Below are 13804 nucleotides of genomic sequence, written 5' to 3' on the forward strand. Positions count from 1 at the left end.
GCCTGGTTGCTATTCAAGCCTTGGATAGATTGGTCTTGTGGTACGATCATCACTAAAGCACATTCGTTATACTATAATCGATGTGTACGCCAGCCATTTGTCGAGGGATTTGATTTGGATCTCTCGGTTCAGCTCCGTAGTATCGTCTAGCTATAGAACGTGGAACTCGGCTTGGGCGCTGTCGAGAATATGTTATAGCGGTTTAAGTTTGCTAGCATACATCCTCGGTCGCCCCTTCTCGAAGCTTGTCCGTATGATGTACACGATCTAAGCACTTGTGGGAATAAAGTACTGCTTAACCAGAAAGTTTTGGTACTCTTAGCTGTGTCGATATACGTCGGCAGCTTATTCCCTTCAGCGAGGCTTACGTCTGCCAACGACGTGCAGAGGGCACCTGGAAACCCGAATGCTCGCTCCTTGCATTGTAGTCAATCCGTGCATATTCTCGAGTTCCCACTTCTCCATACCACGTACTACACCTTGCCCCTTTTCAGAAATGCGCAGAAGGCGGGTGCTTATGCCTTGAGCGTGTTTAGCCGATGGGCAGTTTACATCGCCATGGCTTCGCTTGCTCCTGGAAACGCCTCTTCTGAAGACCCTAAGGGCAGAAGGAAAAGGCACACGCCGCCTTAGCAGCCAAGTCCAAGCCGCACCTCGTCTCGCACACCAACTCAAAGCTCGCTAACGTTCGTAAAGTTCAAGAATGAGGATTTGACCCGTAAGGAATTCTATGCCGTCACGGTCGTTGGTAAGACCGAGGCCTGGTTGACTGGCATGACCTAGCAACAATTAGCTACGGTGAATATTAGCGACATTGACGAATTTCATATTCCATGTTTCGCAACCTCCGTCGATGCCTTTGGTGTCGTTCCTGGCCACTGCCCAAGGACGAACGACCAAAGCATCGCTTTCGGCAAAGGTCAGTTCTTCCCCTGCGGTCCCGGCTCCCAGCCTCGGCGCTACTCGACCAGTAAGGCCCCCCCAGAGTTATTGGATGCAGTCTTCCCAAGCGTGCGGCTCGGCACCGACAGGACGCTGTTGAAGGTCCATGTTACTCACGGTGTTTGAAGGACAAATGTGCGGTCAGCGACAGCACAGGTGGTTCGACGTTGATATATTCACAACAATGACAGTAATACGTGTAACAACACTTGAAAGGCATTCGGAAACTCATTCCATGTTCCTTCGTGAGAGCTGACGTGTTCGTAATTTCGTTCATACTGTGCGACAGTAAAGACACCACTGTTAGTGAAGCAGTACGAGACTTTGCGGATCAGGACGAAGTTGTAGGTCATCTTATCCGAGATAATACCTCTTCCTCCTCAAACTCCATCTTTGGTGTTCAATAGGATGTTAGTACTAACTAGATGTAACAGAGGGCCAGATGACGGTTCTGTGCAACAAGTCGTCTGATGCCAATTTCTTTTGTGGCAATACTGACATTGAATGTATCGACACATTCTCATCAACAATTGTGCTATCTGGGAAGCGTTGCACCTTTACCAGTCGAGAAGACCAACGGAAATCTTCCCATCGGCCACTGTTCGGGCCGGAGATGAGCGCCCGCCAGCGCCAGCGACTCTCAATCAAACAATTCCGATTCCATACCGTTCGGCGATTGCCAATACGATCCATATTCACCACCCTAGTCCATGCTCACCCTCACCCATCCTGGCGTCTACAGCTCTTCGTGAAACATTCTCCTACTCACTCTTTCTTCATCTTCCAATGCTGCTAAATCGAAGAATATGGATAGTGGCGGCAGTGACGAATGTTCTTGTCATTGATTTCCAGATAATGCCCGTAAATCCGGACAGAAAGCACATCGTGCGAGATTCAGAAGACGAGAATTTAGTGATTCAGTCCGTCCCATCGCTCCGCGAGCCGGATAATTCCTATCTCGTTCTCATCCTTGATCACAAGCAGGTATTTTATTTCTACTGTGCCTCTGAAAAAACCTGATGAGAAGTACGACAGTCTGAATGACCATTTTTGCTCGTTGTGATTAAGGCAAAGTGCTGCAAGCCGTGTACATCGCTTCTAGCTTCATATGGTGCGTTTACGACGCTAGTCATTGAGTGAGTTATTATGTTGGTGACAATGATGGTGTAGTCATAGTAAGCGATGCCTGTAAGTTTTCGAAAATCAAGCTGGGAATTGCCTTTGGTCAGCTGCACCCGACTCTCCGGAGGCCAACGTTGTTCTGCTAATAATCTTAGCTTGGAAGACCTTAGTCAGTGTCCCCTAAGTTAACTGACTCAGTGGAGCGAGAATAGTTCGATGTGGCCTCTACGGACTTACGAAAGTCTAAGACCGAGACGCGGAGCACGGGATTACTAGATTCGGATGCTGCTAAATCAATTTAGATACTTTGTCGGGATTTCTTGTCTTTGTAATCTCCGTCATCACTCAGCATCGTTCCAAAGCTTACAAACGAGATAGACTTGGCTACCACGTAGCCTATTGCTTTAAGTACAGGACGAGATGAATGCCTTTCCGTGAGGTGTTTCAAACGAGAAAGGTTGGATTGCATTCACGAATTTGTTGCGAAAACTCCCAGCACATACCAGCTCGACATGTCTTCTTACTTCATCACTGGCTGTTCCCGAGGCATCGGTTTTGCGCTAGCAAGTCTACTTGCCACCAAGCCTGAGTCGGTGGTTGGCAAGATATTTGCTGGCGCTCGCAATGAGACTGACGCATTGAAGAAGCTCACAGCAAATTCCAACGGCCGTGTCCAGTTTGTTCCCATCGAGGTCACGAATGAGCAGAGTGTGAAGCAGGCTTTCGCAACGGTTAAGGAAGCCCTCGGCGGCAAGGGATTGGACATACTCATCAATAACGCTGGCATCATGAACTACACCATGAACGGTATCGAAAACATGTGAGTGGTGATCTTGTTCTCTGGTCAGCTTGTCACAATGACTAATCTGCCACGCCAAGGTCCGACCTCGCAGAAACCTATGACATCAACGTCGTGGGCGTCCACAACGTCACGGGCACTTTCCTGCCATTACTTAGGACAGGAAGCCAGAAGAAAATCATTAATATGTCCGTCTCACAATCTTGACTCTGCATATACGTTTGGCACTTACACGTGTTTTAGTTCCACCACTCTTGGCTCTATCGCCATGGCCGGCTTTTTCAAACATCAGCCTACGCCTGCCTACAAGGTAGCCAAGGCTGCTCTCAACATGCTGACTGTGCAATATGCGCATGAACTCGACTCTGAAGGCTTCACTGTCCTTGCTGTTTGCCCAGGTGTAAGTCCTCCGCCATAGGTCATGCGTCTTGTTACTGAATCTAGCGGGATAGTGGGTGAAGACTGATCTAGGAAGCGAAGCGGCGCACATCTCCGTCGAACAGAGCGTCAGCGGCCTCTTTGATGTTGTCTTCAACGCCGATGCTAGTCAAACGGGTAGCTTTCGGGTAGTCAAGGTGCCTGGCTGGAAGATTGAAGGGCGGGAAATGTACGATGGATCGAACCGGCCCTGGTAGACAGTCTCTGTCGGACTGAAAGTCCAACTCAACTATGAGTTAGATAGGTCGCAGAAGCCACGCTCATGACAAAGATCAATTCTCCGGCGACCAGCTGGTCACCGACGTGATGCATAGCCAACACAGCCAATCGAGCTTGGTCATTAGAATAGCTCGAGTCAATTGATATCAGTGTGATATAGATACCAATAGTCTTGGAACAATATGCCTTCAGTAGTGTTTGATGCCTGTTCCGAGAGCCAGTCTGTCAACGGTTGTACGGGCTTGTGGTAGTGTAATGGCTGTGATATCCTCGCCATAGGAGACACCTGCGTTTGTATAATGTTACGTTCCTATCGCTAGTTTTGTCCCCTCACTACAGCTGCTCTGGTAGCCGTACTTGACTCTCCAGTCACGGGTAACACTTCGATTTCAAAGTTCAAGTCGCATACCATGATGTCTCGATTATCGCCACCAGTATCTCCCTGGCTAGCTGTACTACCATACTAAGCTAAGTAAGAAATTCGCGGGCATCTTTACAGCGCTAACCAGTCCGTGCGTCGCTTAATAAGCATCATTTTGGAAGACACTTTGCGAGCAATGCGAGTCACTTGAAAGGACACGGCAGTGTCCGCTCGAACTATAACGACACCAATCCAGGAGCCTTACAAGGACCGGCAGATGGACTGGACTCCCAAGCCTTGAGCATGAGCTGATTCAGGGTTCTGTTCGTCAATTTCAGCTCTAGGTATACTCGGACATTCTAGCAACAGCAAATGCCGGTTGACAAATCATTTTGTTAATTTCGGTCCTCTCGGCCTCCGAGAGCATCATCGGTTCGAACTCTATTTCCTTTGCCGTGAAGCACAATCGTCTGACCCGTTTATATTTGCTTAATAATTTTTATTGCCCTCTGGCCGAGTACTACTGGAATGTTGAACGCCGATTTTCCGTGACTAACGAACGTATGAACTTCGGGGGTCTGAACTGTAATAGAGACAACTCAAATGCAAAACTCGCGTCCGCTATATCCGTGAGTGAGTCAGGAATGGCAGCGGCGCGGGGAAATCAACTACGTGCTTAGGATTTCCCCAGTATGAACTCTAACGGACTTTTTGGGGATACCGTCCACGACCACGTCGTCCCTCATGCCACCCTTTAGTTCGTACTGCCTCTTGTAGGTGTCGGATTCGAAGTCCAATTCGACCTCGAGGCAAGGGGCCCGCGCAGGGGCCACTTACAGACCGTACTTACGAGATCCACGCACGGTCTGCCCAATCTCCGGTTGGAACCTCCCTTTTACACCTTATGCAGAAGTTAATATATATCGATTTGACCTCTTCGTCACCCACGGTTCAAACCAATCCCCTGTGATAGGGATACCAACAGTAGGCCTCGGCCCCGATTCATGCCAGTGTCTATCCAACAAACGTTTGCGCAATTTTCGTTACGTCGTTACGTCGAAGTTGCAGGAAAGCGGGCGTCGTAGTGAGGACGCAAGGAAGCGCTGACTTGGGGAAGCTCAGCTTTTCGTCTTTGAATGATACGGTTGCTGTCGACCACTGTGGCTGTCCGGCTCGCGGAGAGCAGTTCTAGCCAATTGAAAGATGAGGCAATGCCTTTTGCCCTGGTGCTCGCGTGATAAGATATTTTGAGAGTGCCTGTGCGGTTGAGTAGTCCGGTGATTAATTGCTCTGTCATTTCCCGACAGCTTTTTGTCGTAAGAGGTACGGGCGTAAGCTTACAAGGCCTCATAGCTTTATACCTAAGTTGACCCCTTGGCACATTTGCCAGTGAACTTTAATGATACGTCAATATGTCTTATTTCTGCTATACCCTCACGTTTAACCATATGACAATGTCTTTGGATTTGGAAATCCTGCGGTCTCCATGCTAAGCGAATCTTCCGCATCTCAGGCGCTGACACGTTGTTGTCCAACCTTGGCAGCGAGCTCCAGGCCCTCGGCGACATCTCCAGGTTTAGAGAGGAATGGGGAATGAGAGGCTTTGCAAGAGTAAGTGAAGGCGTTGGGGCCGAGAAGCGAGGCCATGCCTTGCTGAGCGGCTAGGGGAAGTGCCTTATCCTCTTCGCAGAAGAAGAACATGGTGTCAATCTCGTGCCAGGGCTCATAGGTGACAATGTCGTCAAACACCTGGGCAGACTGATGCTGCAACTGCTCAATGGCCTTGCTGCGAGCCTCGGGCTCAACGTCGTGGTAGAACATCTCCTCGGGGTTCTGGGCGTAGACGCGTTGGCCCTGCGGTCAAGAGTGTAAACTTGGATTCGCAGACTGATGCGTTTGAGCGTGTCCTCATCTTACCTCGAACTTTATCCATAGCGGGAAGTCGCCTCCCAGCATCTCTTTCATACACTTACCCTTAGGCACGACAAAGGCACTGAGGTAGACAAAGGTAATAACGCCACCCTTTTTACCCTCCTTCATACGCTCCTTATAGCCGAGGCCTTCAACGGCGTTAGCTCCGACGAGACCACCGTAGGAGTGCACGACGAGCACAATCTCCTTGCCCTCGTCCACGAGCTTCTGAAGAACGACTCTAACAGCGTTGGCATCGTCGTTAATGCCCTTGGTTGGGGGCTCAGCGCCGACCGATGGGTATCTGACGGCCTTGACGGGGTAGCCACGGGACTCAAGGATTCGTTGTGCGGGCGAGTAGCAGGTCTCCCTGTGCCACGCACCAGGTGCGAGGACGAAGGTGGGCTTGGAAGGCGACATGATTCGTGATGTGATGGTGGCTGGCTGGCGAAAGAAGCGTGAGAAGTGGCTTGGTAAGGAATTGGGAGAAAACTGGGAAGCCTGGTCCATTGATTGATGGAAGAAGATGTTGTCATACCATTATATATGAGCGAGAACTAATTGCCGCTTTCGCCCCATCACGTCCCCTCGATAACTCCCCATCTCGACTGCCTTGGCTCGCGCAAGCAGCTGTAACCGGGTCTCGCGACCCCTGAGCAGAGCATCGCATCGTCGCACTCAATGCGGAGCATGTCTTCAACGGCGCTTCTCGGCGGGTCGCTATGTCAGAAAGGGTCTTGCCAAGTGGTGGTACGTGCGCATGCGGAAGATACAGCACTCAAGGGTAGCGTTCTGAGCAATCATGCCGGCTTGAGACACCTTGAATGGGCCACATCCGAGGATTTAGCGGCCCTATGATCGATTCTCGACAACAGCGTCCTAGCGGAGAGCGGAAGGCTTTATGTGGTATTTGCGGGCTTCATCTGGGCATTCCGAACTACAATCCATGTGTGATACAGAGGGCTGCTGGATGACAGGTGGTGATGGATGACTGGCCCAGCGTGCAATGATGCAGCCCCATACATCAAACGCTCATGGTAGCTTGAAGTGCCGCGCACGCCAACTCCGAAGTCGTAACAGGCCAGGCGGCGCAGGACACGAAGAGCTTTGTAGGTCGCGCTTAGAGCTACTGCAGCTTGAAATTGAATTGTGTCGGTGACGGGCATTGTGGCTGGATGGACAACATCATTTCCGACTTCTGTTTGACTTACTTGGAGTTTTGCGTTTTTTCAGCTTGAAATTGACTAATTCTGCTGCTGGGAGGGAATGACCGCATGAACTCTCTAAGAGAGTCCTCTGGGGCCGGTGGGTCAATTCAGCGGCCAAGGGCGCTCGCTGAGGCCGTTGATGGCTATACATAAGCGGGTACATCCTCAGCCACACGGGGCTATATACCAGACCTCTTACGTTACCTAGAATTTAGTTTATCTAATTTACTATTTATTTAGATTTTTATTTATTATAAAATTAGAAAAGTTTTTATAGTCTATATAAACCGTAACTTTATACTTAATTAAGTTTTTCTTATTTATCTTATTAACTTAAAATTACTTTTATAATAAAGTCCGAGGCGTCGGTCTTAACTTTAAAAGGTCGTTTTAAATTAAAAAGTATAATTATGAAATTAAAATTTAATTATATTTTTATTTTTAATAAATATTGTTTTATAATTTAAGTTTTAAATAAATAATATATTCTTTTTAGTTAGGTTCTTAAAAGGTTTAATTATGTTAGCATAGTTCTTAAAAAATCGTTAATAAAAATTAATAAAATTTAGAAAGGTTTATATGTCTTTAACGTTCTAGGGTATAAGCTAGTCCTTAATTATTTTTACTTTTAATAGTTATATATATATTTATCCTAATATAATATTATATTTAAGAAATTTAACTTTTTAAATAACGTATATAATAAACAATAAATTAGACAAGCGAGTGAAATATAGAACCGTAACTATATTATTTTAATATAATCGGGCGCTTTTCTTCTATAATTTATTATAATATACTAAAATAAAAAATCTAATACTTAACTTACCTTCTAAGCTATTTAAAGTTATCTAAAATTAAGTACTTAGGCTATAACTAAGATCTATTTAGTTAGTTACGTTATATTAACTTAGTAATTAAAGGGAGTACCGTTACAATATAATATTATACCGAACTTATATAATTTAACGGTTCTTAAAAAAGAAAAGCTAGTTAAATATATCCTTAATTTAAATTTCTAATTATTTCCTTCCCGGCTTTATAATATTAAAGAAATAATAAATCGATTATTTATTAATCGTAATACGCTCCTTATTAAGAAACAATAGGCTTCGAACTTTATTAAATAATAACTATAATTATAAATATATTATTTTTATAAGTACGATTATAAAAAGGCCTAATATAAAGATCTAATTATAATAAATATATAATTCTCACTTATAATAAATATAATTATAAAATATAATATTATAAACTTAAATATTTATAACTTTAATAAAACTAGTTTTATAATAAATTAAATCTTAATTAATATAGTTATAATTAATACCGAAAGGCATTTAAATATAAAATTAATATAGCTTAATAATTATAAATAGGTTATAGTTATTTAGGCTATTAGTTTATTAGGTTATAGCGTCCTACTATATATTATTATTATAGGCTAATATTATTTTTCTACTTAATATATAGAATTTAATTTCCTATATAATTAAGTTATTATAACGTTTAAAAATAGATATATAATAAATAAAGAAAGTTTAGATTAGGCTTAATACTTTAAATAATATATAAAACCGTATAAAAAGGGTTAATATTACCTCCTTATCATTAATAAATATAAGAATTATTATTTTACGGATTTTAAGCTTTTTTATAAAGAGAATAATATTATTACCCTATATATACCGGCTTATTTATCTTATTTATTCTAGCCCTTAAATATTAAATATTTTAGGCCTTTTAAAATAATATATAGTCGAAAAATTAAAGATAAAATACGTCGGGGTAATATATATATTATTAAAAAGGACTTTTTCCCGGTATTTTATAAGGCTTTTATATAAATAATTATAAAAAAGAATATCTAAAAAGGATTTAAAAAGGTAGAGTTTATACCTTTAAATATAAAGAATATACTTTCAAAACTTAATATAAAATTATATATTTTAACGCCTTTAAGATCCTTCTTAATAATACCCCTAATATAAACTTTTTAAATATTAAATAACCTAACTAAGGTATCTTTATAATTATAACTTATTAAAAATAAAATTGCCTATTATTAAAATAGCTCCCTAACTTCAATTATTAAAACTATAAAATATCTATCTAAGGGGGCTCGTAAATTTATATATTAAATCGCCTTATTAAGATTTAAAAACTAGATCCTTTAAAAGAAGAATAACTTACTTAATTAATACTAGAAGGCTAAAGGAATATATCTTAAATAAAAAGGAAGCCTAATTATAGCTAAAAAAAGGACTTTTAAATATAAAAAGAGGCTACGGCCTAAGTTAAAAAGGAAATACGCTAGAATAATAATTATTAATTAAGGACCGAAATAGGTTAATAGCACTATAATATCTATAGGAATATTAAATATAATATATAAACATATTAATTTAATAAAAAAATATTTAAAAATAAAGATCCTAAATAGTTTTATTAAATTAATAAAGTAAGTATAGAGATTTATTACTTTATATAATATAGTTGCGGTTCTATATTTCACTCGCTTATCTATTTCACTTGCTTATTATATAGGTTATAGTTAATAATATAATAAATCGTTTAATAATAAAATCCGATTATTTTAATTATAAAGAGTAAGTAAAGAAGTTACGTTTTTAAGGGAGGGCTATAAAGTTATAAAAGAAAGCTAAAGCTTATTAAAAGGCTTAAATTAAATTAAATAAGTCCTTATTTAAATTAAAATATCTTCGTTTTTAAAAGTAAATAATGTTTATAATAAGTCGTATCGTATTTAAGAAATTCCTTAAAGATATTAAAAATACTTTTTAATAGCTCGGGAGGGATAAATTAATAATATTTTTAAAGTTATTAATTAAGATACTATAATAATTAAGAATTTTAAATTCGATTTTAACTTCGGTATTTTTTAAGAAGTTATTAGGAATTCTAGAGGTTTATAATAGGTTCTTATATATTTTCCTTATATCTATAGTTTTTTTATTTAATTAAAAATCTTATATTTCGTTCTTAACTTTATAATTAATAATTTATTCGATTTTATATTTTAATTAGTTTAGTTTTATAATAATATAGTCGTTTATATATAAACTTTAAAGTATTAATTTTAAAAATAAGATATAGAATACTAAGTAATATTGTTACGGTACTAGGCATTAGTCCCTAGTAGGCCCGAACCTTAAGTACTTAGTAGACCCTTTAAAAGTTACGTAACCTCTAAACCACTAAGCCTAAAAGCCTAATATATTAAAATCTATTTACTATTCTATTTTTTCTTTCTTTATATTAAATTATATCTATTAAGTTAATATAATAACATTCAGACCTACCTTAAGTTCCTTATTATGATACTATTTAACGTTATTTATAAAACCATTAATTTTTTAAAAACGGAATAATAATATCTTAACTTATTAAACCTACTATACTGATTAATTATTCTTATTAAAAAAATACGTAAAATAAGCTATATAATAACCGACTTAATACCCGTATAAAATAATCGATATTTCTTAAATATATATGTGTTACGCTTTATATATAGTAAAATAGTAATAATGGTAAGATATCCCTTTTAAGATTTTACTATACCTTTACGGTAAAATCTCTAAGAAATACCTTAAGATTTTATAAAGAAATCCTAAGGAAATCTTTATAATATCTAGTAGCCTTTCGTTAAGAATTCCTAATAAATTCTTATAGGTTTTATCATAAGGTCTTTCATTATAATAATAGAGAAATTACAGTAAAATCTCCCTAATATCTATAAAAAATCATAATAAATACCCCTTACTAAAAAAAACTATTTCGTCCGTAAAATCTATAAAATAGCCGAAGTATACCGGTTATATTTTATAAATTATTTATTTATAATATATTAAAATTATAAAGAAGTTATATATATAAATAAGAGATTAAATAGAATAAATAATTACTTAATTAAATAAAAACCTTAATTTATTAATTTACCGGCTACTTAATATAATTAAAAATAGTATTAACTATATTTCTATAGTTCCTCCGTATATCTTTAGCCGAAGTATAGGTTAGGGGTTATTACTGCCTATTTAATATCGTTAACCTATTTAATATCGTTAATTATATCGATATTATTAATATTAAATAGAGCACTAACGTAAGCTAGTATAATTTCCTTTTTATTATTATACTTAATAAGATTATCTAGATTTAAATTAAAAAGCTAGGACTAGCTATAGTACTATATATATATATAAACGGTATTAATAATAAAATAGAGGTCTTTAACTAATTTATTTTTAACGGTATTAATAAGGGCGGTTTTATATATTATAATATAATCTTTATAAACTTCGGCGTCTATTTTAATAAAGTAAGTAATATTTATTAAGATCTTTAAATTATAAAAAATCTAGTTTAAAAGAAATCTATTTATAAGTTTATTATCGGCTATAAATAAACCGATAATAGCGTAGAGAACAGCGATTATATAGAGAATATTAATAATTCCCTCTCCTTTATAAACGAATATATAAAAACTAGGGCTTTAATTAATTACATTAACTAGGCTAATATTAGGGAGGCTAGCAAAGAGCTATTTAAATATATATTTATAAAATATATAGTTATTTATAAAGTACATAATTCGGTCCTAAAACGCTATAGTAAAAGCGGGGATCTTATTAAATTAAATATTCGTAAAAATAGTACGGGCAGCTATAAACGGGTTATATATAATAAATTTATCTTTATATAATATATAATATACTTTAATTAAGGTTTCGATAGCTTTATTATTATTAAAAAGTTCGATAATACTACGCTTATTAATAATTAAAAAACAGGTCTCGTTAATTATATTATTAATTTTATATAGCGCAATCTCTAAGCTATTTATAACAAGGTTAAAAATAAGTATATCGAATACCTCCTTTAAGTAAATATATATATCTAGGTACTAGATATATATAATTATTATATTACGGCTAGCTAGTCGTAGTGAGTATATTTGTAGAAGTTAAGGCTATAATACTAATAAATAGCGTATCGTAGTTATAGATAGCTTCCTTAAAGTTATATTTATAAGTCGTAAGGTAAGTAAGGCTTTAGTAATTAATCGTAGTTTTATTAAAAGGGTTTTTAATAAAGATAGCTAAAAGTAATTATAAGATCTAATATTAAGTTAATTATTATAGAAGCTATAGAAAGTCTATCCTTAAGCCCGGCTTAAATCTATCTTATATATAAGTCCCGTATATTATTTAAATAATTCTTTTATAGTTAGGACCGATATTACAATATCGGTCCTATAGGGATAGATTACTTTTGTTTTATTAGTCCTATTTATAAACTATTTATCGTCTATCAGTCCTTTTTATTATTACGTAACTTACCTATAATTTTTCCGACCTAAAAGGAGTTATTTTAAATCCGTTTTTCTATATATATAGTATAATAGCCGCTATAGGCCTTATAGGGTAAGACCCTAGCTTTATTATATATATTAGGTCGTAATATTAGCTCCTTTTCTTAAAGGTCTAGTCCTCTAGGCCTATAAATAGGTCGTTTATTCTTAAGTTAGGGAATTATTAAGTATTTCATTAAAATATACTAATATAATATTAAGTTAAATTAAAAAATCGAATTTTAAAGTAAAGTCTAGAAAGATAAAGATAAAGGATCGTAAGCGTTTTACTTTTTTAGAATTTATTAAAGTTCGTTCGGTTATTGTTAATATACTTTATACTCGTTGTTTCCGTATAAAGGTCCCGTATTGGTTTAATAAAGGTTCTTTTTATTATTGGATTTATATTAAGGCAAAGAAGTTTTACGATAGGGTATTAATGGTTTCGACTTATAAGGTTATTTATTACTTTTTTTTATATTTTTAACGTTTTTTTGTAGTTTAAAAACTCAATATTTAGTAATCGCGAAGCCGCTGCTTCCTCCTCCAGTTTAGCGGCGCGTCCCGTTCGGGCATGGCGCCCGCGCCGCTTTGCACGTGCACCCCTGTCTGCGCCCATTGACGCCGCCCATAAATACGGCGCCGCGCGCAACTTCCAACCTAGACCCTTTGTACTACCTACCTTTTCTTCTATTCCTTCCACCACAACACCGTTGCTCGGCTTCCCTGCTTCTCCTGAGTCGCGCCCATATCTGCAGGCGATGCGACCCGATTCCTTGCACTGCTGCCTTGGTCCCGTCGTGCCATAATCTTGTCTCAAGCGCTTTCTTGTCAAGGTTTCTCTGACGACCCAGGCGTCCTCTCCGGCCCTTCCTGCCTCTGGTCTGAATTTCATTTTGCATTGCGATACGATGAGAGTTTTCTGACCCAAAAGTAGGAGATCCAAACGCTTGCAAAAGGGAGAAGATGACCCAACGGAGTGCGTGATCATGAGAGGCCGACTGAAGAGCATCGTCGTGCACTGCATCGGCCCTCTGTGTGGTAACTGCACGACGGGCTCCGCTCGTTGCGCACCTTGATGCCTCGAGCTCATCTCGGTTATTGGGCTCGACACACCGCCAATGCCCATGCCCTGTCCCCTTACTATCACCAGGCGGCAACTTGGTGGTGCAAGGGGGTGGATCAGGCAGCTAGTTTGGTCTTGGTCGCGGAGCATGGACTGACATCGTCATTGCACCTTCACGACCTCGTCATATTCGGTCCGACTCTCAAGATGTGCGCGTTGAATACCCGATTCAGGCTACGCTTTGGCACAGTTGGATCACAACGGTTGTGGCATAGCGGGCGTCGTTCGTGTCTGCCTTGCTGTTCTGCCTCGGCAATGTCCCTGTCTTCCAACATGTAACGCCTCGGAGAAATGGAAT

At 38.6% G+C, this 13804-nt stretch overlaps 2 protein-coding genes across 2 annotated transcripts; one reads left to right on the top strand and one right to left on the bottom strand.

The window, feature by feature from the left end:
- The first annotated feature begins 2383 nt into the window (after positions 1-2383).
- On the top strand, positions 2384-3682 carry BDP55DRAFT_687295 (short-chain dehydrogenase/reductase SDR). The gene is made up of 4 exons (XM_060576564.1): positions 2384-2884; positions 2944-3051; positions 3107-3263; positions 3316-3682. Exons 1-4 carry the CDS (start codon positions 2577-2579, stop codon positions 3496-3498), a joined length of 756 nt encoding a protein of 251 aa, XP_060421731.1. The 5' UTR covers positions 2384-2576; the 3' UTR covers positions 3499-3682.
- Positions 3683-5390: 1708 nt separating this feature from the next.
- BDP55DRAFT_568281 (Alpha/beta hydrolase fold-1) lies at positions 5391-6212 on the bottom strand (the record flags this gene model as incomplete). The annotated part of the gene is made up of 2 exons (XM_060570667.1): positions 5391-5735; positions 5799-6212. The coding sequence occupies 2 exons, from the start codon at positions 6210-6212 to the stop codon at positions 5391-5393; spliced, it is 759 nt and encodes a 252-aa protein (XP_060421732.1).
- Positions 6213-13804: the final 7592 nt, after the last annotated feature.

The sequence above is a fragment of the Colletotrichum godetiae genome (genome assembly GCF_030913485.1).
Source record: "Colletotrichum godetiae strain CBS 193.32 chromosome Unknown BDP55scaffold_110, whole genome shotgun sequence".
Taxonomy (NCBI): Eukaryota; Fungi; Ascomycota; class Sordariomycetes; order Glomerellales; family Glomerellaceae; genus Colletotrichum; species Colletotrichum godetiae.